The following is a 24,483-nucleotide window of genomic DNA, read 5'->3' as shown; positions in this document are numbered from 1 at the left end:
TCTGCACACCTTGCTTCTCTCTAAGCAACATTATTGCACTGTGGCCATAAGCAGAGCCTTTGCTTCCCACGCAAATAATTTACTTTTTTTTAAAAATTGTGTTTCTCCATGGCCCAGCTTCCCTGGGTTTCCAGAGGGCTCAGGCAGCAGTTGGGGCTGACAGGGATCTCTGCAGTAACAAACAGCTGCCAGCTGCCAGCTCCCAGCACCAGTTGCATAAGATCCCCCCAGCAAGTTGGTAAATCCCCAGCAGCTCTGGGGTTATGTAACATTTCTGCAATTACACCCACACCTGGTTAATCCCTCCCTCTGCTTTCTCAAGCACTTGGGCTTTAGGTGACACTTTACATCTGCCTTCTCCATGTCAGAGCAAGTCCTTGGTGCAAACAGCCCTCCCCAGTTCCTGGAGCTCTTTGTTACCTTGCAGAGGTTAATTAGGGGTTTTGATATGGGCAATTGCTCATTACTTGCAGTTTTTGTCAAAGTTCATTTTGGAAGCTTTTCTGTAATCTGTGTGTTAAAAGCTTTTTTCCTGAAGTCCCACCTTGGCTCCAGGAGCACCAGCCTACAGGTGCTGTCTGTGTTGAGGAAGGAAAATTGTAACAGAAGGTACTATACCAACTCATAAACCACTCATTCTCTAGGGTGTTTTTGCTTCAAACTGAAGTATTTAAAATATTCACACTATTTGTTGTGTATGTGGAGGAAAAAAAACCCAAATAAATATAATATAAAAATGAATATAATAATATTAATAATAATAAAGAATGTAATAATAAAAATAGGAATAAGTATAATAATAAAAAAAGAGGAAACTAAGAAGTTGAACAGATACTGCCTGGTTTTTGGTTTATTTCTTTCACAGTGATGTGATATTGCTGCTACTCGAGGTTTAATGTCTGAGTTTGAGAAAATTGGTAAATTACAATAATAGAAAAGCTGTGATATATAAAAATACAGGAGTTTCATTAAACTGCTCTATGCTAGGCTTTCAGCACTTCTTGTGTGATTCATAAGCTATCTGTTGTAATCCAGTACTGATTTTTCAGATGTAAAACATTGTAGTTATTGTTTTTTGATTTAGAGAATGAAAGTAGCCAGTAAAGCAGCATACAAATATGTAACTGATATACTAATAATTTGGGAAAAAATAGTGTTTTTTGTTGTGTATGCAGAGGAATAAATATAATATTAAAAATAAATATACTATAAAATATAATATTAATAATATAATATAATAATAAAATTAGGAATAAGTATAATAATAAAAAAAAAAAAGAAAAGACTAAACCAAGAAGTTGAACGGATACTGCCTGGTTTTTGGTTTATTTCTTTCACAGTGATGTGATATTGCTGCTGCTTGGGGTTTAATGTCTGAGTTAGAGAAAATTGGTAAATTACAATAATAGAAATTGTGATATATATTTGATTAATAGAAATTTGTGATATATAAAAATACAGGAGTTTCATTAAACTGCTCTATGCTAGGCTTTCGGCACTTCTTGTGTGATTCATAAGCTATCTGTTGTAATCCAGTACTGATTTTTCAGATGTAAAACATTGTAGTTATTGTTTTTTGATTTAGAGAATGAAAGTAGCCAGTAAAGCAGGATACAAATATATAACTGATATACTAATAATTTTGGAAAAAATTAGTGGTTTTTAGGTCAATGAGTACATAAAGTCATTTTGTAGTTATAGGTGAACCTTTTTGACAGTTTCTAAACTAAGCTTTCCTTTTGTTTTTGTTGAGACATTGGAAGAACACGAGGCAGAAACAGGTATGAAGTCTAAAGAGGCCAGAAAGTATATTTTCAACAGTTTGGATGATATAGTGCACGTGAGTATTAAAGCCTCCTTCCTCTGCAGAAGGAATGTGTGGGAATGACTGGTGATTTTAAAACATTTTACTGGTTTGGAAAGAAATGCCTTTTAGAATATTATTTATTGTGCCTCAGTCATATTCAACTCTTCTCTGCTGCTCTGAGGAAAATGTCTGGCTCTGTCAGCCCTCTGAGCTTTTAGTAAAGATCTTCCTTTTCCATTGCTTGTGTTAAACAGTGAAATTTGGCCTTGTGGTGGGGAACCCTTGAATTTTGTGTAAATTGTATACTTTCTCTTCTACCTTATCTGCCACTGTGGCAAAGAATAAACAAAGAATGCATATGGAACCTGCTTTGTTTATTGTTTGATTTCCAGTATAATTCTGTTATCTTAACAATATAATTCTAAGTGTAGTTTTTAAAATTTTGTTTTTAAAAACATAACTGTTCCCTCACTTTTCTTTAGCTTTATGCCTCTCTAGTCAATAAGAAATGGCACTTTTTGTTGTCTTTCACATCCTAAAAAAAGGATCAAATCTTGTTGCAAGGTTGGCATTAATATGTACTTGAAATTGTTTTTTGAAGATCAGCTCTGTAGTTCGAGTTAGACCATAAAAAAATCTTTATTCGAAATCTTACTTCTTAAATTCCAAGTCCCAGACTGGAGTAAAGCCTTCAGCAGTTTTTAACTGGGGAGGTTGCAAGGGGGGAGTAGTGTGCATGCTTAAAAAAAGTCACCAATTCCAAGCCAGCTGTTTTGGGTTAAGACAAATCCACCGTACCCCACATGCTAAAAATGCTGACTATCAGTATTTTATAGCAGAAAACAGTACCAGAAAGAGTTAAATTAATATGCATATCTTCTATCTGACTGTTTTGTTCTGTGCCAGGTGAACATGGTGATGGATTTGGAAGGAAGTGACCTGTTGGCAGAGAAGGCAGATAGGAGGGAATTTGTCAGTCTGTTGAAGAAAATGTTGCTTATCGATGCTGATTTAAGAATCACTCCAGCTGAGACCCTGAACCATTCTTTTGTTACCATGAAGCACCTCCTTGATTTTCCTCATAGCAACCAGTATGTAACATAGAAATCTCTGTTGTTGCAATTCATTTGTATAAAAGTGTTGTTTTTTCTGCTATCAGAGAGAAAAAAACATCTTTCATCATTTCTGCAGTGTCTTAGAAAATTCTTTAAAGTGCTTGCAGTATTAGATACATCTCTTGGGTCAAGGAAACTGCTTGAATAACTGTGTTTTTCTCTGAAAGTAACAGTTAGGGCAATAGATTCCTAAGTTGGTTTTAGGTATGATTGTTAAAATTCCAGCACTGCAGAAACTTGGGTGTGATTTTTGGAAGCATGAGGAGCCCTAATTCCTGTCAGTCATTGAGGGCTAGGGTAGGCATTTCCTCTTGAGGTTAGCATCTCAGATACTTCCTTTCATGTATTGATTAATGTGGAATATATGGAAACTTTTCTTGCAGTTCTGGAGTTGTATATTTCACCGTGGATTTCCTAAAGTTGCAAACATTTCACTGAAAGAGCAAGCTTTTCCCATCTATTAAATTTCCTATCTTTCCTGTTTGTAAACAGCTGTTAGAAAATGGTGTTAGATGGAAAGAGAAAGAAACAGCACTATTTTTCTTGAATATGCATCAGAGAGCTTTGATGTGACCATAGTAACAACAGTGTTTCTGGTTTTCTACCTGTGTGGATGATCCCGTTCTGTGAAACTGGGAAATGGGGGGTTTGAACTAATTTTTTTCCCCTTATTTTGGGGAATTGTTTTTTACCTTCAACGGCATGCAATGGTGATTGAAGCAATTTATTTTCTGGTTTTGATAGAGTGAAGTCCTGCTTTCATATCATGGATATTTGCAAATGCCGATCAAACCTGTATGACTTAAGCAATTGCAATAAAACATCACTCATGAGATCAGTTGCCTCAGGCAGTGCAGCCAACCTGACTGCAAGCTTTACCAAAATTGGTCCAGTAAGAAGTCAGGTAAAATCAATGGTTCATGTTTTTCTTGCTTTGGTTTTGTTTTATTTTGTTTTGTTTTTATTATAAGTTCAATTAATGTAGTTTTTCTAATTAATTTAATAATTGAAAAAATTGCATCTGTTAGGTGGTAAAATCTTCTGTCTTTTACTTTGTTTTTTCCCTAATGTTTTCTTAGACAAGTAATTTAGAATATGTTCCAAATTAAGTTACAAGCTGGTGTTGCTAGTGCTGTATTCTGGTGCCCTCCAGTGGCCCAGTGTGATGGCTTCCTGTGAAATGGATCTGAAACGTTCATTTTTATTAGTTTGTTTTAGTTATTTGCTGTATAAAGTGGTGGGACAAGTGTGTGAGAGATGTAGTTTCACAGTTATAATAACCTTGCCTGTGTTGAATCTGTTCCCATAGGCATTAACTGCATCTGCCCACTCAGTTCTGCACCAAGGGATTCCACTGCAGGCAGGAACTGCTCAGTTTGGTTGCAGTGATGTTTTCCAGCAAGCATTGATTATATGTCCTCCAGCTATTCAAGGTATATTTATCTATAATTGTCACAGTTCCTAGAATATGACTGTTACTGCCTGGCTGTCAGCAATATTTGAGTTTTCTGTTATATCCACTTAAGGTTTATATTTAAACCAACTTAATTATGCCATTAAAATCAGCGTGTGAGTCAGATGCAGATTCATTACACCTTTCTGAAAAAAACAGCAAATCAGCACCTGCAAAAAATGATTTAAACAATCCAGAGCCCACCTTCATATATTACACACACGCAGAGATAAATTTATGTCTTTGATAAAATAGGAGAAAAAAGTGTGAAAGGGGAAGCAATAAAAGGAGGGTGTCCTGAAGTAAAATTGGAGAGGAAACAGGAAAGATGGAGTGAGTATCAGTGTCTTATCCTAGTAATAGTCATTTATGGAAATGGGAAGGCAGTTTATATTGTTTGCTTATTATAGTTTTTCTTCCAAAGATGTAATTTATTTATCTTGGTGATGTTCAGCATTGTGTTGAGATCAGGTCTTGAAGTTATGGAATTTATAGGGAGTAGTTTTTTTTTAAGAATGACCTTAGTTTCGCTTCTGCATTTTAAAGCTTCAGAAACCACCCTAGATGCACTCTGAAATGAAACAAACCAGAAATATTCAACCTAAACTTAAAGCCCAGGAAGTCTTAATCTCTATAGATAAAGACAGATGCAGCAGACTTTATCAATAATATTTTTTGTGGCAGCTGCATTTACCTTGGGTTCCAGAAACTTGAGAAAGGTCTGACTATTCACAGGCTGCTTCACACAGATTTCCTTCTGAGCAGTTAATTGTTTAAATTGTGTATGTTCTTTACACAATGACATACTCCATAATAAAAAAACCCCACTATTGTTTTCATTATTCCCAGATGAATAAAGTGATTTATAGAAAAGGAAACAGCACAGGCAGACACTTTATCTGTGATTTGTATACTGTATTCTTAATATGATGATAACTTTCCAAATTTAATTTCTGCTACAGTTGAAGTGGAGGGGATATATTGTTTTCATCACATAGGTGACGAGTTGCTGGCACAGATGAAAAGGGATATTAATGGTATCTGGCACTGCTTCAAAGTTTCCCAGCTTGGCTGCTCTGTGGAGTATCTGAAGTGCTAAAACTCTCTACTTCTGTCAGAGTTAAGATGCTTCTCTTCTAGATGGCTGTGGGGAAAAAAATCAGTCAAGTGCATTTCAAAATGAAAAGCTTTGAAGTGCGTGGTTATAACCGAGTATTGTGTTATGACATGAGAGAATTACATCAGATGAAAACTTTCTTTCATCCTCTACTGTAAAGTTTAAAAAAAACCCAGCCAAAGCACTTACAAACCTCAGTGTAGTAATTCTTTAGTAGTTACCTGTGAACACCAGTGCTTAATCTTTGAGTAAAGCACGAGGCACGAAGTGCAGTTAGAAGATGAGATCAGGGGTATCTTTTCCTATTTCCTAGCCAGTGTTTTCTTCAAGCATGGCTGTTCTGTTGCAATGTCTGTTAAGAAAAATTCCTCTTTCATTATAGTTTGGCATTATTGTGTAAAAAAAAAATGTTATTGTAGTAAACATTGCAGCATTGCTATACTTGTGTTAGTTTCCTGTAACAATAATGAAATCTATACAAGACATGAGATGCATCTGTTTTGTATTATGCTCTGGTTTGCATATTGTATATTGTACATTATATACAATATTATTATTTATTATAGAATATATTATAGTTTACTATAGTTTGCATTATTTTGATGAAGAGAGGAATAGGAGTATGGATTCTACTGCAAATATTTGATGAGGTAGACAGAAGATTTTACATTGTTTCCCACCAAAGAGATGGTAGCAAAGAGGGACATTATACATGTGGCATTGCCAGCTATAGAAGTTAAGAAGAATGTGTTTCAGCCTGCTGGAAATACAGAGCATGAGGTGTGCAGGAGTCCATTCTGAGAAGCTTTGAAATGCCGTTCTGCTTACTTTTGCCTGTTTCCTTTCAAATTCTTTTAATGTAGTTTGTGATAAGGAGTAAATGCTTAGCTCTGCAGAACTTTCTGCCAAAGTCATTCCTCTTTCTAGTAGTCTGTTTCCAACTAGTAGCTATTGGCAGTTTTTTCTGGAAACTACAGCTCAAATATTTGTGCAGATAAGTTATGGCACAAAAATCTTTTAGGTGTTAATTTGTTTGGCTTGGAAGTCTAAATTATGGAATCAGATCATAAACACATTTTAAAAATGGTAAAATGTTTTAAAATTGTCCTCTATGTTTGCTTACAAAATACATGCAAGACTGCTGTTTGCCTAAAGCTTGTGTATGTGTTTTTCTCCCTGCCAGGAATTCCTACAAGCCACAGCAAACCCACCAGTTTCTCCCTGAGGGTGGATAATGCAGTCCCACTGGTGACCCAAGCCCACGCAATTCAACCACTACAGATTCGAGCAGGAATCCTTTCTCAGGTTGGCCTACTTTAAAGCAAAACTCTTACTTATTGAGTTAGGGAATGTTTTGAACTGGTCTGTGCTGAGCTCCAAGCAGCAAGTGTAGCTTCAGGGAATTACCTGTGCCATAAAAGCTCTGTGCTCCCCAGCAGGCGTGGTCCAACCAGACGCAGCAGATCCTGGTTCCTGCATGGCAGCAGGTAGCACCAGTAGCAGCTCCACCAACATCTCTGCCCTCTGATCCTGTGGCTGGCCCACAGAGGCTTGGAGAATGGGGGTAAGTCCTACTTTTGTGCCAAGTGGCTGGGATTTAACAAGGAATGGGGGCGCTGGTGAGAAAGACCTGCAGTATAAACCTGCCTTTCCTTTTCCTCAGGAAGATGATTACCCAGGGCACCCGCTACAGCTCAATGATACCACAGCCTCTCTTAACACATCAGATAACCTTGTCTGCCCCTCAGCCAATTAGTGTGGGCATTGCACACGTTGTCTGGCCTCAGCCTGCAGCTACCAAGAGGAACAAACTGTGCCAGAACAGGTCAGTAGAATATTTCTAAGACAGAACATTCAAAGACAGTGTATCACTGGCAGGGTTCTGTGTACAAATCACCAACAGGACAGGACTGCTGGGAACGTGCCTTGAGCTGGTTTATTTTCCAGCATCAGCCTCATTACGTGGTTATGGCAATGGGAAGATGCCAGCAGCTCACATCCCAGGCAGCAGACCAAGAACTTACAAAGTTTAAAAGTTTATAAGTTTTTTGCCCAATCACACAAAGCAAAAGCACATTGACAGTAGTTCCATCCAACCACTGTAAGCAGATGTATCTTTGGTTAAAACAATGCCTGCTTATTGCAAACACGATACCTGCATGTAAGCCTTGAAACACAACGCACAGAGCTCCATTATTAAGCTTAGAACTTCCTAATATCTCGCAAGATAAACTTTTCTGTAGCTTAGGGAGTTATTCTAGACCAGCGTTAATACACAGACCATTGTTCTATTTGTCTTTACTTTTCTACTTTTTACATAATTTTTCTGCTGACCTATCTCATGGCTACTGCTTAGCTCTAATCACAGTTCTGTTGTCTCTGAGGCCTGCCTTTTGCAGCTTTCCCACACAGGTGGGATTCCCACACCTGTTATTGCTGTTTTGTGGGCAAGGGAACAACTTGTAGAAGTGATATCTTTGTTGGACACAATTCCTCTTAGTCTTTTGGGAAAATGTGTCCTTTCTCTTTAAGTTATTTTGGCAGTAGACTAGATGGAACAATACTTGCAATGCTAATTAGTTTTAATTATTTTTGATTAGTATGTGCCTATCATGGTAGAATGTTGTCTTTGCAGGCTTTGGGAAAGTGTAAGAATGTCCTGAGGTAGCTCTAATGAGATATTCCTAAGTTTACATGAAGGAGGATATGTGAGGTTTAGACAACTAAAAATAAAGAGAGGCTGTGTAACAGGGTTGCTGTGTGCCTTACAGTCACCTTTCACTGATAGCCAAAAATACTTCAGCTGCTTGCTGAAGAAAATATGCCCCAGTGCCATGCAAAAGATGCTCCATAAGTGGGAAAGTGTGTGGGTTATGTGGGCAGTGTCAGCAGTCTTGTATTAAGCAAGGGGTTCATCTGGAGGCTACCAGCTTTTGTTTTCAAGGAGAATCCTTGCAGGAAATCCAGCTGGATTTTATTTGCTGGTTTTTCACCCACATGGGATTTTCATTTGTTTTTACCTTTATGAGAACGTGGCGTTTTCAGTATACTGTATTCAATGTTAATGTCTTTAATATTACATACTTGGTATCTTTTTTGTCTGAAACTGTCCATGCCAAGTATTTTTGCCTGTGTTTATTGTTCTGTGTTTTTCTAAATTGGTGGTTTAGCCTACATTGCCTGCTTTTTTAAAAATTGGTGACTTAGCCTACGTTGCCTGCTTTTTTTAAAAATAGGTGACTTAGCCTACATTGCCTACTTTGGTTTCATTGAAAACAGCCCAGGCTGAGATTCACTAAATGCCAAATTGTTGTTTTTTCCTCCTCAGGAGCAACATGCTACAAAACACCAATATCCACAACTCAGCCTTTATCTCTCCAAAGATCCTCAACCTGAAGGCTGTCAAGAGGATAAGTTGTATAGAAGCACAGGACAATCTCAACTCGGAGGGGCAGGAGGCCTCTCTCAGGCTGGCCCCCGAGCCCCCTGTCCCCAGCAGCCCCCGCCAGGCGCTGTTCCTGGGCAGCTCCCCCAGCCCCGTCAGCGTCATCACCATCAGCAGTGACACCGACGAGGACGACGTGGCACGGACGCACTCGCTGAGGGAGTGAGCATCTGCCTTGGGTTTTGTTAGGCTTGACTTAGATGCAGCTGTCCCAGCCATTCAGCTTTTCTGTTTTTCCCATTCTGTGCTGCTTTAGTGTGTGGGTCTGGGCTTCACATCAGGGGATGGTGAGCTCTGTGCACAGAGCAGGGAGACAAAACAATTCCTGCTCCAGCTGGGCACCAAGGACAAATGATCCCAATCTCAGCCCCAGAGCACAAACCCCGTGGGCTGGAGAGAGAAAAACAAGCAGGGTGGGACTGCAGGGGCTAAAGCTGGAATGGGACAATGAACTGCAAGATGCAAATGGAGCAGAACTGATCCAAGGGAGAGAGCCCGGGAGCGCTGGTGCATTTTGGGGCCATTTTGGTTCATCTTGGGTGCAGGCCTGGCTGGGCTCTGGTGCTGCCCAAGGTGGATCCATGGAGGAGATGCTTTGAATCAATCCCTGCTTGATTCTTTAGCTCTGCCCAGCCTCTGCTCTAGGGCAGCCTTCTCAAAGCATCATTAGCACTGATGCCTTCAGGTTTAGATTTCATATTTTAGATTTTCATTAAATCTAAACCTGAAGGCATCAGTGCTAATGATGCTTTGTATTGCTTTAGTATGTAATTCTGAACTTCATATAAAGTGTTAGCAAGTTCTCTTCACAGTCTAGTTAGACAAAACAATCCTTTTCCAGCCCAAGGACACCATTGCAGCTTCAGGCCCAAAAAGTGTAAAACAGCCATGAATTGAGGAGAGGAAACTGGGAGGATGGGACTTCGTAACCTGAAGCTGTAATTGGACAATTAACCCCAATATTTAAATGGACCAAAACTTATAAAAAGTGTGAAAACTTGGGGTGACTTGGGGTCCATCTTGGGTGTAGCCCTGGCCAGGCTCTTGTACTGCCCAAGGTGTACCCCTTGAAGGCCTATTAAAAAATCCCTGCTTTATTCTTTAACTCTGTCTAGCCTCTGTCCCAGGTAGCCTCTCTAGGCACCAGCGCAGCTAATGAATCTGAGTTAAAAAAGGACAAACATTTTGCTCCTAATCAAGTTTCAGCAGAAAGTTAACTCTGTAGCACTCTGTTACTGAAAGGGAACAACACTGTCAAAAATCTACCACATTAATCTCTATGTGTTATGCCTTTTCAAACCATAGTTTTTTTAGGGCTTTTTTCATAATGCCATGCCCTATTTATTTGTTAAAGAACAGTATTCTTGCTGTATATACTCAACGTTACCATTCTAGTAGTAGCACCCACTAGATACTATTGCATACCTGTGGGTAGAAAGTACTTCTCTAACAGTGTGAAAAGGTGAACCTTTGGGTGCAAAAGCAGGTGCTGGGTATTGTCCTCCAGTGGAGTTTTCTTTCACAGAGCCATCACAGAAGCATGCAAGGCTTAAAAGTCTAATGTTTGTTTGACTTCCTGCTTACTTGTAATAATTCTGAGCTGGAGGAACATGCATTTAAAATCTGAGCTTTGTCAAAAGTTTCAAGGCTCTGAACTGCTGTAGTAGAACATTTTAATCTACTTGTTTTAGTATTGATTCAGTTAAAAAAAATTACCCATTTAGTAGGTTTCAAAAAAGAATACTGTAAAGGTTTAAAGCCTGGTTTGGATGTAACAGAAGGAAGGAATTGGATACTAGTTTACATTTAAGGGGTCTTTTGTAATGATGGGCTGTGACGGTGTTCGCAGGGGTCTCAGATTGAGGGAAGAGACTAGGATCTGACTCTGTGTTTCAGAAGGCTTGGTTTATTATTTTATAATATATATTACATTAAAACTATACTAAGAGAATAGAAGAAAAAGTTTCATTAGAAGGCTAGCTAAACTAAGAATAAAATAAGAAAAAATGATAACAAAGGCAGCTGTCTCGGACTCTCTCTGAGCCAGCTGTGCTGTGATTGGCCATTAATTACAAACAAGCACATGAGACTAATCACAGATCTACTTGTTGCACTCTACAGCAGCAAATAACCATTGTTTACATTTTGTTCCTGAGGCTTCTCAGCTTCTCAGGAGGAAAAATCCTAAGGAAAGGATTTTTCATAAAAAGATGTCTGCGACAATGGGCCCTTTTTAATTGCACAGTTTTACCTAGGTGAGTGGTGAATGTGTGTTTGCTGACTGTGTTTTTGTGTGCAGGTGTAAGGGGAGCCTGGAGTGTGAAGCCTGCCAGAACACCCTGAACATGGACCGTGTGTGCTCCCTGAGCAGCCCCGACAGCACGCTCAGCACCAGCTCCTCGGAGCACTCCAGCCCCTCTCCTTGCAAGAGATCCAACAGGTGAAAACTCAGCCTCCTTGCAGCAAAAAGAAAGATCTTGGTATACAGCAGGCCCAGTTGATACTAAAAAATGCACAGGTTTTGTTATGTTGCCAGCTGGTGAGGGTAAATGATCTGTTTAAAAATTGATTTGCTGGCCTGCAGTTGCACAGCACATACTGCTCTGTTCTTGTTCCTAACAGATCTGTCTTGCTGCAGTGGAAGCTTTCAGAATACTGAATGAATGGTGCTCACACAGAAAATATAAACATGTTGCATGCAGCTTCCTTTGGAATAAAAATCTTCTAGAGTTGCAGGATTAAATAAGCCTAAATAGTACGTGACAGATTTGGTCACCACGTATTTTTTAATTTTTGCAGTCTCTGATTTTTCCATTGTGTATCTTGTAATCTTTCATGAAATTGATGCCTTTTTTCTTCTATAAAAGTAAGGCTCACTTAGGGTGAACACTGTTGCTGTGAACAGCTTTGAAATGTTTTTATCTTCACTGCCTCATGTCTAGCTTGAGCCTTCAGCAGTTTCATGGTGAAAAATGAATTCTAATTAAGGTCCTAACGAAAAAAGTTTGTTTAGAATAATGAAAGATTCTATCAGAGCATGTATTGACAAGGAGGTGGAACTCTGAGTCTGCATCAGGTAGTCTTACTGGTTGGTAGTTAACACTGTCAGTCTTTTGATATTCTTTAATATCAAAACATTCAAAAATTCAGCTAAGTTTTTATAAAGTCCTACTTGATTTTAGGGTATTTTCTTTGAATTGTAAGGAGCTTACCTGTAATTTACTTCCTCTTGCTAATTCAACTTTGTCAATAGCAGAGGAGTGTGTTGGATTCTGGTTTCAGTAGCATTCTACAAAGTCATATAATTAGCAACTCTAATAAAAAGTTAATGATATAGAAGTACAATTAATTGCTCAGTAGTTGTCACATTATCACTGTTTGTTACTTGAAAAAACTACTCAGAATTACCTGATTCTGTTGGTTAAATCTTCAGACTTTTGTGGTGGCCCTCATAGTGTCAAAGTACTTTTCACAAAAAGTAATCTTCATAAGTGGTTTTATTTGTGATGTCCTATTTTAAGCAGCATGCAATTAGGACATGTTGCATGAGCTCTAAAATCACTAAAGGACTTGACCATGCATTTAAGCATTAGTGAATTCACTGCTGTTTCTTGTATGCTTAAAGTTAATCATGTATTCCATCAATTTTTAATTTAAAGGAGTTATCTCTTTTCTTTAAGCCTTGCAATATACGGGTAGGATGAGTTTGAATATATGTGCCTGTGTAATTACAATGCATCATTTTTATCCACCTTTGAGCAATTTCTATATATAATTTAACTTTAAATTATAGTAATTTCACTAGAAATTTAATGTGTTAATTTAAGAAAATGTACCTCTATCATGAAAATCCCTCTGCTTCATTGCAATACTTTTATTTTTTGACAGTATGTCAGATGATGAACAGGAGAGTGGATGTGATACAGTGGATGGTTCCCCAAGCTCAGATTCCTCAGGACATGACAGCCCCTTTGTGGAAAATGGTTTTGTGGACAATAACAATAAAAATAAGGAAGCAAGAGCCTCAGTTAACCCTGAAACCAAATCAACTGTTTGCACAGTAGTGGTACCACCCATGAGACTTGAAAACAGGTTACATCTTGAGGAACAGATGGTGAATACAGGTAAGTTAGTTCAGGTGTTTTTCTATGCCAGTAGATAAGAATAGATGTTTCAGTATTTATTTATTCAATATACATGAAGATTTTGATCTACTCATATAACTGCTAATCTGTAGTAACCACTCCTAAACAGTGCTAGGGTTTGACAAATAATTGGTGTATTGTATTATTATTTTCCCTGCATGCTTAAGCAAATGAAGCCTTGTCTAACTTTTGCCAGAAGAGAATAGTGACAACAAAAGCATAACATTGTTTGTTTCTTCCTTGGAAGACGCTCCGTGCCAGCCACTGAGGAAGGGTCGGTCTGTCCTGGGGAGAATAAACCAGTCTTGTGTGGTGGGGAGCCGTCAGCAGAAACTGACATCAGCATTCCATCAGCACCATGGGAACTTCAGTCAGGTATGTGTGCTCACGCCCAGCAAGCCCCAAACACTCAAGAAGTTGAGCTCCAAACTGAACGCTCGCAGTTTCAGTCGCTGTCTGTGGCAGCTGCAGGTTTTCAGCAGCTTGATTAAAGAAGTGTTCAAATCTTGCAAAGTGGATTTCAACTTACTGGGCAAGTCATAAGTATTTTTCATTTTGAGTAATTTGCTTAACATAGCTGACTTTATTAAAAAAAACCCCAAAAAACAGAAAAGCCACACTGGGAAAATTGTCAATGCTTGCACTATATCAAAACACCAGACAAAAACAAAAATATGTTAGCATTTATTTTTCCTACATCCAAATGCTAAAATACTCATAGTGTGCAGTTAAAATCTGCAGCTGTATCTCAGTGTTGTTCTGTCAGTAGTGTGCATGAAAATCTTTTAGTTTGAGTGTCCAGAGGTGAGATATAGCTCAGCAAACCCAACTATTTCTTACCTTTGCTGCCAGGTAGTGAAGCTGGAGGGGAGATGAGACTCTGATTGTAGTTCCATCCAATGCTGGAAGATACCTAAAGCTAATTTAAAAGTTACTTTTATCATTGCCCAACAACACAGCAAATGTGTCTGCTGTGACTGGGGACTGAAGTTGACACGTGACATCAAGCTTAAGCTCCTTTTAATTAATTATCTTGGAACTGTAGCTGCATTGAGCTTTTGGTTAGATAGCTGGAGGTGCATTAATGTTAGAGCAGTACCTGTTTGTGTAAGTCTTGCAGAGAAACTGTGAATATTGTCAGTTAAATGTTAAATGAAAGCATGCTATGTGTAGATAAGAGGATTTAGCAATAATGAGTTGAATAGTTTAGATTGAAAGAAACATTTGGGTGGGTGACACAGTCTCCCCTTCTGCATGATTATGCAAAAGGATTGGTTTAATTAATTCTAAGCAAACCTTAATATGATCAGCATGGTATTAATTTTTAATCTCTTCAGTGTCTGCAGCTCCTCAGCCTCTTGGCAGAAAGCGTAGAATGTTATTTTCATTACAAAAATTTATGCTGATCCTTCCTTCCTTCTTTGGTAGATACCCTGTGTAGTTTGAAGTCTGCATCGTTTAATGGGAGTAATTGATTTTTAGTCTTTTCTCTTTATAACTGTTAATGATTGCCACATCTTCCTGTGATCATAGACCTAGACTTCTGTTTGCCTAGTTGTCTCAGATATTTTTCAATCCGTTTATTATTTTTCCTGCTCTCCTCTAAAATTTCTCTCCTATTTGTCCTCTTTGTGCCTCATTATGGTGCCCAAACTGAATGCAGCACTTCCAATTGATGCCAAGCCAGTGCTGAGTAGAGTGGAATAAGCACCTTGCTCATGTGATACATGGTATTTCTGTTAAAACAGCCCAGCATGGCATTTTACCCTTTTTTTTTTCCCTTTGCAAGAGCATTAAAATAACTTGTGTTCTGTTTTCCATCTCTTATTGTCTGTGCTGCTGCCTAAATAGCTAATGTATCTTTTTTTGTTCTGTCGAAGCATTGATAATCCCCGTCTCTATATTCCTCCCGATTTTAAGTTGACTAGTTTTAGTGCATTCTCCTCCATTTTTCCCCTCTCTGTGCTCTGTGGATCTCTAAGCCCTGCCTGTTTCTCTGTGTGTGTGTGTGTGTGTGTGGCCAGGTCCAGCACTTCTCCTCGGGGCCGCAGGAGTGGAACAACAGCAACTTCGCCCCGCGCCGCCCGCAGCAGCCCCAGCAGCAGCAGCAGCAGCAGCCTTTCCTGGTGGGCACCGTGGCCAGCCACGCCTTCTCCCTGCCCCAGGGCAGCCCCAGCCACCTGCCGGGCAGCTCCCACCTGGGTGGGCAGCCCACCTTGCTGCCCTACGCCTCTCCAGCCCCCGTGGCGCACCTGCTGGCCTCGCCCTGCGCCTCCCGCGCGCTGCTGCAGCACCCGCCCTACGGGCTGAGCCACCCCGGCAACGGCATCGTGCACCAGGTGCCCGTGGGCATCAACCCCCGCCTGCTGCCCTCCCCCAGCCTGCAGCAGACTCAGTACAAAGCCCTCTTCCCACCCCACTCCTACGTGGCCGCCTCGCCCGCCGCCTACGCCGCCTTCCCGCTGAGCCCCAGCAAGCTCGGCCAGTACCCCTTCATGTGAGAGCTCACCCCGTGCTCAGGAGGGCTGGCTGGAGAAGAAACATGGTGTTTGTTACGTATTTAGCCATGGCACAACAGGAAAATTATTTTTTTGAATCATGTAGACTTGGGTGCAATTTAAACAACTCTGAGCTTTAAAAAAAAAAAAAAAAATACAAACTCACTTTTAATGTGTTTTGCACATTTGGTATAACTTGTCTTTGGTCATGTTATCTTCTTATATAGTAACTTTAGACAGGTGACTTATGGGAGCAGAAGTCTGGTTTTGCTCCTGCTATTTTTTATAAAATTGCCTTCTAACTAGTGCAAGACACGTCTACATTTGGGAAGCCATTCAGTGTACAGAACTAGAGCAACAGATGCACATGTGTCAGCAGTACAGGTGTAGAAGTAAACTCGTTTGTGTTGCGTATCTTGGTGTTTAAATGTTGAGTCACTTATCTAAAAGTTGAGCTGTTGTTCTTCACATTGCATGTGTCTTTTGCATGGGCAAAGAAAAAGGCCTAAACATTGCTCTTAAATGTTGTTGTCCTAATAATCTCAGCTGCATTGTAAACTGTTCCCACACATAGTGCCTTAAATATTTGAGGTTGTTAATGTTATTACTTATATATAAATGTTGAGGACTGCAGCACTTAAAAATTCAGATCTGCTGATTTTTTGATAGCGTAATGCTCATTTTGGGTTTTGTGTGGTATTATTTTAGTATTGGGTGTATTTTCCTGATTGAGAAGGCAGCAGGTTTTGCTGTAGCTGAATTTTGCTGTCTTTTTTTTCCCCCCCAGAATGATCTAGCTTCAAGACAGGACTTTAGTAGTGCTTAAGGAAAGTTGATTCAGTAGCTATTGGGTAGAAACATGCAAGACAGTATTTCATACTGGTAAATGGAACTGCAATACAACCTGAGTAGTTTATTTTAAAAGTGTTTGTCTAATTGGATATAATAAAATGTTTAGAGGTGAGGTAGGCATGACTGACTAGCTAATGAAAGGAGAAGCCAAGTGCTTGTTGATCCATGATGTGGTTTCATCTTAGCTTGAGCAAACCATGCAGTATTTAATAACTAGTAGCAGAATATTTACTGTTGAAGCTTGAAAAAGATGTGAGTTCTTTGTGTGCAATCTTTCATTTATGCATGGGAGAGATTTTAGTCTTTTTACATGAATAGTATTTGTTTTAGCCTGTTGTGGGTGTTTGCTTATTTAATACATTCCGTCAGGGACGTAAATTACATGCTTTTTGCATTATTATTATTATTATTTTTTTTTTTCTCTCCTTAGGAAGTGTGTCTTTTCGTTTTTTGTTTTGTTCAAATGAAGTTGCTTTTGCAGCACCAAAGACTTAATCATCCATTTCCTATAAAAGGTAGCTACTTTTTCATAGACCTCAAGTATACTGTAGTGTAGAGATGGGATTTATGGAAGGTATTAAGCTGAGGCTGTGTTTTAGCTTATGGGCAAGTAATAAATTGTATCATTTATCTTGAATGTATCATAGATAAGCTGCTATATAATGATTGCCACTTCAGATAGCTGTGAAATTAGGTGATTAACTAGTTCTTTCTTAGCCTTCTAATTTCTGTACAAGTCTAATTACATGAAATAGAAGCTGGGGTTTGGGTTTGGTTTATTTTTTTTTTTTTTTTAATTTTTATTTTGTTTTCATGTTTGAAGTGTCGTAACTACTATACTGTAAATGATGGAAGATGATTGCATATGTTTTTTTGGGGTGTGTTATTTGCATCAGTATTTTATCTCCATTAACTTTGAGCTCATCACTGCATATAAGTGGATGTATTAATGTAACTTAATTTTTTTATGTTTTCATATTGGCATTGTGTAGACACTTAAGAAGCTGCATCTTGCAGGCTTGACTTAACTTTTTTTAAAACAAAATCTGGAATACAATCCTTGCAATGTTGACTGGAATAAGAGTGCAAAGCATTTGAATTTAACTCTGTCAATAAGCTAATAACTGGTAATCTTTTTCTTTACTCCACTAACACAAGCAGTGTTTTATTTAATGAATGTCTGAATGAAATAAATGTGCCTACATTTGATTTATTTTTAAGTAATAACTAAAATACAACAGTATTAGAACAAAAAAAAAAATAGAGAAAATACCAGCAGTACATTTTTAATCACACTGAAAATTAAGGAACGTAATTTTTCCCAAAACTTTCAATGTTTTTAGTAATCAACTCTATGCATTTTGTACAAGTGTGTGTGTATATAAAGTATACATTAGCAACTAGGAGTATCCTGATGAATTTGAAATCTTACCAACACGTATGTAAAGCCTAAACATGGGGAGTCAAATTGGATGTCCACCTTTACCACTTCAAACTCGTGCTGCTTTTCTGTTCACTCCCTTTTTTTGGTGCTCACTCCATTGCAGGCAATGGACACACCAAGAACCACCAATGCAAGCAGAGCACATTGATTTTTGTATCGTGGTAATAAAAAAAAACCAACAAAGAAACAACAACAAAAAAAACCTGCTTTTTTTTTTCTTTTTTTTTTCCTGGGGCCACGGGGATCATCATGGGTCTGATGTAATTTCTCTACTTTCTTTTTACTGTGCTTAAAGTTTGGAGCTGATGTGCTTGTTGAATTGACACCGTTCTCTGTGTGTCACCACCACAGTGTCCTGCCCTGTGCAGGGAAAGGTTGCTGGAAACGCTCCCCCAGATTAGATCTGCTGCTCTTTCTTTGTATTATAATCTTAGAAACGTCTGCATTTTAAAGAATGAAATACTTGGGATCCTGTCACAGCTTAAATTCAACACCCCAGGTGACTGTCCCCCCTCCTCCCGCAATGTACTCTGAGAGAACAGACTCTTGTCACTGCAAGTGTCTGGGGCCCATCTGCAGAAAAAAAAAAGCTTTCAGGGTGAGGGCCTTTTCTGTGAAAAAAGTCATCCTCTGAGAAGCATTTTTACACAATACCGTTTTAATGCCTTTTTTAAATAAAACACTGCATGACTATGGAATTGCATATCTGCATATTACTTTAATTTGCAAGGTTTTATATGATGAATTTCTTGTGTTCAGTTTTTAACTTCAGGGTGTTCTATTGGTCAAATATGCTACTGTATTAACTCCTCTTTTTTTGTTTTGTTTTAATTTTTAAATTTTCTGTTTTTACTGCTAATTAACGTGGTTTGTGTTAAGTAAAAGTTAAATCACACTGCAAGCTGTAGGAAGACTTGTTCTAGAAACACCCAGTGATAGAGACTTGATTAATGAGGTTGAACTGTTACTGTTTAACAATTTGTAGACTTGTGGCTTTTTTTTTTTTGCTTTGGATTTCTCTGCTACACTAGTTGGCCATGTAGCAATTGCACTGTGCAATATTACAATATGAGGACTGGGAAAATTTTTTATGGATGTAATGTCTCTTACAGTTTGCGATAGTATTTCTTTCTAGTTCTCAGTGATTTAAATGTGACCAAGCCTTCTGTACTTTGTCACAAAAAGCGGGTTTTCCAGGTGACTATTTTGGTGAGTGTCAAAATAAGAATTTATGGTGTATTACTGTCAAGATTCACTTTGAATTAAAATATATATTGCAGCAGATGACTTCTGGTGGCTTTTATTTTGTTGCTGTGTTACATGAAGGCAAATGATGAAAATTCACAGAGAGGGCTCTAACATTCTGATGTGGTCATTCAACTGAACTTCTTTTTGAAGTTTTAAATTTGATTAGCTTGCTTCAGAGGGTCTTGAGAAGCCATCTTCAGTGCAGCCACACCTCGAAGGCTCTTTGTTCTGGATGTCCCACTTTTACAGCCTCAGAGGAAGGTGATCTGGCCCAGATAGCAGCAGACACCTCAGTGCTGCTGAGCTTTGTGCCAAGCTGGTGGCAGCTGCTGCTGGGCCAGCAGGAAGGTGCTCCTGCTGCCACAGATGGCCCCACATGGTCAGTGCCTCCAGATGGCCACCTGCTATGGACCAGACGTCCATGGAAGGCACATTTGGCCGTGCTGTTGTCTGCCAAATGTGCTCACTGTGCCCTGGGCTGCAGTGCTTCCTAAAGCTGGTGGTTGGGTGGGGGTTTCTGTGCCTAGCACTGTGTTTCAGGGTCAGTCAAAAATGAAGTCTAAAAGGCTGACATGACAGTACAGTGTATTTTTGATGCCAGAATAGTTCAGAGTTGACAGAAAGCTTTAAAGTGCTAAATGTGAGGATCAGGTGAGATCTGGTAAGATCTGATGAGGATCAGATCCTGCTGATGTGGATCTGTCACTGTGCTTCAGTGCCGTTGGTCGCAGTGTCTGCAAAGCTTTTCCTGCAGCTCTGTGCCTCAGGTGATGTGTAAACACCTCTGTCCAAATTCTGCAGATACCTGTGGCTTCAAAAGCTGCTTCCTTTCCCTTCTTTACAGCCACCCTTGTGTATTGTTGACTTTTAAATGCATATTGGTGTCTAGATCCCACTTTTCCCATAGCAAACAGGGCCCCTGGCTCAGAGCATTTCACACTCTCACTTCTGGCAACATCTAACAAAGAAGGAAAGGCAGCCTGAGCCTTTCAAATGAATTCTCTGCCTGTGAAGTCCTTTCTGTTAGTAATGATGTCCAGTTGTCCCCTGTGTTCTTTCCCATCCTGTGGACAGGCAGTTATGTGTAAGTCATCTTCCTCTTTAACTTTCTTTAGGGTGACAAACACTGCTTTAAAATTGGGTATTTTCCCTGTCACTAAATGCAAAGTACACGTTTGTACTGCAGTTAAGACGGGAAATTCATTCAAGGAAAACCTTCCAGAGTCAATGGGGCTGTCACATGCAGGACAAAGGGGTTCAGTGAATGAGCCTGGCTTTTCAGCTGGGCAGGTGATCAGTGTCTGGGAGGCAAGAAAGAAGCTCTGTTTGCTACAGCTCACAAAGCAGTGCTGGTGCCTGTGGTGGAGTCACACTCAGCCCTGCAGCTGTTGCACACTGTGAAGCTCCTGCAGGGGACTGAGGCAGCACAAGTGGGAGTTTTGGGAGGGCTGTGGGCAGTGCTGCTCCCCACTAGAGAGGGAAAGGTTCAGCAGGTGCTGTCTGAGCAGGGCAGAGCTCTGGGAGCGCCAGGGGAAGGCTGCAGCCCCTCCTGCCTCTCCCCACCCTGACTATGCCTGCCCTGCTGTGCAGGAAGGCTCATTAAGTCATGGGTAAGGTTTGAGGGTGATTAATGTTAATTATATCTTCCTGCCTCCCACCTGTAGGAAGGAAGTTGCATTTTGTCTCTCAGGAGGGGTGGATTTGTGCTCTAAGCAGGTTCAGATAATTCTACCTGCCCTTGTCCTGGGGAACAGCACTGAGTATGCTTTGTTAGAATAATAAAGCTTTATGCTGAGAGGATGAAGTACACATTTGGATGGATTCTTCTCAGACTCTGAAATGGCAGGTTGGGAGCATCTACAGCCTGTTGGCAGAGGTGCCTGGAGGCTGCACTCCATTCTGTGCTTGTTTTGGGGAGTGAGATTTTCATGAAAATGAAAAATGCCAACTGTTCTGCTGCAAAGAGATACCATGGCCTGCCACCAGCTTCACAGACAAGTCACTGTCTCGCCACAGTCACTTCTCATCCATGAATGAAATCCTCATCTTATGGGTTCCCTCATCAAAAGAAGCAAGACTTGGGATGCTTGCAGTAGGTCTAGTGCAAGCAAGGCAATTTTGGATCTGGAAGAAAAAACCCCACCCAAACAGGATTAGAAAAGTTAAATTTAGGAAGTAGTTAACTACAGTTGTTTGGTAAAACCCCGGTGATTTTTCACTAGCTGTAAAAGATCCATTCATCATTCTGGAAAATACACATTTTTAAAATAATTTGAAATAACAAATCAATCTGCTACTTGTATTTTCTACATAAAACATGCACACACACACTGTAATAGAAAATTAAGAGAAAACCATAATGCTTGAGAGCTAGACTGAAAAAAGTGCTGTGAAAATTAGCTTATTGATGGCTCTATTACAAAGTCGAGTTCTGTCAAAACCTAGAAAAATAGGAAAACGACGAAATGAGGTTTGTGCGGGGCTCCCTGAAGGTGCCAGCAGAGGGCCCCGCACTAAACGTGCTGGCCTGGATTGAGCAGAGTGATGAGCAAGCTCCATTTCACTATAATAATCATAAACTGCCATCTTTGCTCTGGATAATCGCTGGCACTCATCAAGGGGAAGCTAATTTTGCACGGAATGAATTAGTGATTTGGGGGGGGGGGAAAGCAAAACGGTGGAACTGGGACAGCATAATTGCGTTGGTGACACGGGGAGCGTGCTGAAGCAGTCAGATAAATGTGTAATTATGGGTTGTCAGGGCTTTGGATGCTGCCAGCGGCTGGGTACCAGGGTGTCAAGCCGTGGCTGGACCATGCTGAGGTTTGCTGCACCTCAAACCTGACTTCTAAGAATTTCTCAGCACGACAGCTTCCAGCAGAGCAGAGTTTCTGGGAGGCTGAGGCAGCTTTCCTGCGTGTAAACAATGCTGCAGCCTTTCAGGACCAGCTCTCAGAGTCCTGGAGCATGTTGTGCCCCAAAGCCACCTTTGCACTGCTCCTCCTCCCACCGTCACTGCCTGTTGCCCCCAGGCATGGGCTGGGACTGAAAGAATTCATGGATGCAGTTCAGGGAAAGAGACGATGCCAGGATAAAGATTTCCCGCTGCTTCTGCTGCAAACGGGACTTGGTGAAGACGCTAAATGGGCTGCCCAGTGCTGGGTGTGGCTGTGCCCGAGGCAGCAGCTGGGGCTGACCCCTTTGCTGTCCAGAACACATCCCCTGCGCTTCGTGTTGTACCCTAAAGCAAAACAGAGAGGATCCTCTCTGTCCTGGATCTTCCCTTCGAGTCAGGGTGTCTGAGCCCCATCCCAGCCCGGGAGGGAGTGATGGAGCGAGCACACGAGAGGGGCGACCAGAGAAGACCTCTCCTGTGTTTTTTGCTCAGCAAAAAAACGCCTGAGGACGTAGCTGCCGCTTTGGTCACCTCCTGCGGTACCCTCGAGCTCCTCTATCCCCAGAGCTGCTTCTGCACTGGCAGAAATGCTGCCAGGGGTGCTCGGGCTGCTTTGCCGGGAGGAGGTACTGGCTGCTGCCTGGGATAACGAGGGACATCTTTGGAGATGTCCCGGCCCGGCCACTCCCAGCTCGGGACATCAGTGAGCAGAGAGGCACTTTCAGCCTGCCCGTGTCGCAGCACCGCTGCGGGCGGGCGCACCTCCGTTCGCACCCAAAGGCGGCGCGGGGCGCAATCGCTTCAGCACACGGGGAGGTGACACATCCCCGGGACCCAGTGACCCATCCCCGGGAGCCGCTGTCGCCGGGCACGGGCCAGGACCCAGTGACCCATCCCCGGGACCCAGTGACCCATCCCCGGGACCGAGTGACACATCGCCGGGACCCAGTGACACATCCCCGGGACCCAGTGACACATCCCCGGGAGCCGCTGTCGCCGGGCACGGGCCAGGACTCGGTGACCCATCCCCGGGACCCAGTGACCCATCCCCGGGAGCCGCTCCCCGTTCCTGGCCCGGGGGGCTGCGGAGGGGTCCCCGTGGCCCCGGCAGCGCCGCCCCCTCTCCCGCCTCCCCGCTCTCGGAGGGCGGGGAGCGGGGCCGGCGCTGGCGGCGCCCAGAGCCCTTTGTGGGTGGGTGCAGCTCGGTTCCGCCGGAGCCCGAGCAGCCGGGCCGGGCGGCGCTCAGCGGGCAGAGCCCCCGGGCGGCATGCGGGGCCCCCGCTCCGCCCCCTCGGCCGCCGCCCGCCTGCGGAGCCGCCGCTCCAGAGCCCGGCCGGCCATGGGCAGCGCTGCCCGCTGAGCGGGGCCGTGCCAGGCGCGGGGATGCGGCGGGCGGCAGCGCCCGGCCCAGCGCCCCCGCGCAGCGCCCGGCCCGCGGGCCGAGGAGGAGGAGGAGGAGGAGGAGGAGGAGGAGGAGGAGCGGGCCCGGCCGTGCTGCTGCTCCTGGCCCTGAGCGCGGCCGGGCCGCCGAGCGCCCGCGCCCAGCCCGGTAAGCAGCAGCAGCAGCAGCAGCAGCAGCAGCGCGGGAGATGCGCGGGGCCGCCGAGCAGCATCACCCGCCCCGGTGAGGGATGCGGGAGAAGGCGAAGCGTGCCCGGTGCCCGGCACCGCCGGGAGCAGCGGGGAGCGCCGGGCGCTGCTCTTTGTCTGCCGCATCCCGTTTGTAGCGAGGCTCTCTGTGCGCCGGGGATGCTCGGGGTTTGTGCCTTTCCCCGAGACAGCCAGCGCTGCCTGGCGCATTTCCGATGGGACGGGATCCTCGGGCTAGGGCTCGTTCCTCGCACGGGCAGAGGCTTTTGTTAAATCGATTCTGGTGATTCTCTGTGTGTGTGTGTGTGGTGCGGAGGAGGGGAAGATAAGGAGGGGTTAGCAGAGGGCAAGCTGTGCTGAGATCTGAGCTAAAATCTAAAATGCAGCTGAAAGAAAGCTCCGACAATTTCTGGGTTATTTTTTTTTCCCATTTCCCTGGACTTTTTGAGCCGGGCAGTGTCCTGTGCTCTCCAGACTTCTCACAGCTGTGGAGGTACTCGGTGACCTCAATGCAGAAATGGTTACTGTTGCTGGCAGTTATTGTGTGTGCCAGGTAGAGATGCCAAATATAATTCCGAGGCTATGTAAAAGAGGCTAAAATTGATATAGGGCTCGATTATTTCTATGGATTTAAGAAAGGACTAGGTGTGTGAGTCCACATTTTGAAGCTGTTAACAAGAATGCTCAGTAATTGTGTACAATTGGTGTCAGTTTTATAGCTATAACATAAGAAGGTTTGTCATCTGCAGGTTGTAGGTTGGTGGAGCAGTGCCTCTTTTACTGCATTACTTGTGCTGGGCATGTAAATGCCACCGTCTGATTTACCTCTGTGGCACAATGTCCAGAGGAATGGCTGATTTTTTACCTTTGCTT

General features: G+C 42.1%; 2 protein-coding genes across 3 annotated transcripts in view; both read left to right on the top strand.

The window, feature by feature from the left end:
- Nucleotides 1–19,160, top strand: part of HIPK3 (homeodomain interacting protein kinase 3) — a 69,042-nt gene extending 49,882 nt beyond the window's left edge. The window contains exons 5-16 of one of the 2 annotated variants that reach the window (XM_066551824.1): nucleotides 1,754–1,840; nucleotides 2,714–2,898; nucleotides 3,667–3,826; nucleotides 4,232–4,355; nucleotides 6,676–6,797; nucleotides 6,932–7,056; nucleotides 7,156–7,317; nucleotides 8,821–9,099; nucleotides 11,237–11,377; nucleotides 12,826–13,061; nucleotides 13,330–13,457; nucleotides 15,107–19,160. In XM_066551824.1, coding sequence (XP_066407921.1) covers nucleotides 1,754–1,840; nucleotides 2,714–2,898; nucleotides 3,667–3,826; nucleotides 4,232–4,355; nucleotides 6,676–6,797; nucleotides 6,932–7,056; nucleotides 7,156–7,317; nucleotides 8,821–9,099; nucleotides 11,237–11,377; nucleotides 12,826–13,061; nucleotides 13,330–13,457; nucleotides 15,107–15,583 — 2,226 coding nt within the window. In that variant the 3' untranslated portion in view covers nucleotides 15,584–19,160. Of the gene's footprint in view, nucleotides 1–1,753; nucleotides 1,841–2,713; nucleotides 2,899–3,666; nucleotides 3,827–4,231; nucleotides 4,356–6,675; nucleotides 6,798–6,928; nucleotides 7,057–7,155; nucleotides 7,318–8,820; nucleotides 9,100–11,236; nucleotides 11,378–12,825; nucleotides 13,062–13,329; nucleotides 13,458–15,106 lie in introns of both variants that reach the window. The other variant, XM_066551823.1, reaches the window with a different exon arrangement.
- A 2,429-nt stretch (nucleotides 19,161–21,589) lies between these two features.
- KIAA1549L (KIAA1549 like) overlaps nucleotides 21,590–24,483 on the top strand; it is a 133,664-nt gene continuing 130,770 nt past the window's right edge. Inside the window, exons 1-2 of the mRNA XM_066551595.1 lie at nucleotides 21,590–21,665; nucleotides 22,586–23,569. Of these exons, the coding sequence (XP_066407692.1) occupies nucleotides 21,590–21,665; nucleotides 22,586–23,569 (1,060 nt within the window). The remainder of the gene's footprint in view (nucleotides 21,666–22,585; nucleotides 23,570–24,483) is intronic.

The sequence above is a fragment of the Molothrus aeneus genome, chromosome 6 (genome assembly GCF_037042795.1).
Source record: "Molothrus aeneus isolate 106 chromosome 6, BPBGC_Maene_1.0, whole genome shotgun sequence".
Taxonomy (NCBI): Eukaryota; Metazoa; Chordata; class Aves; order Passeriformes; family Icteridae; genus Molothrus; species Molothrus aeneus.
This window is presented reverse-complemented; position numbering and strand designations above follow the sequence as displayed.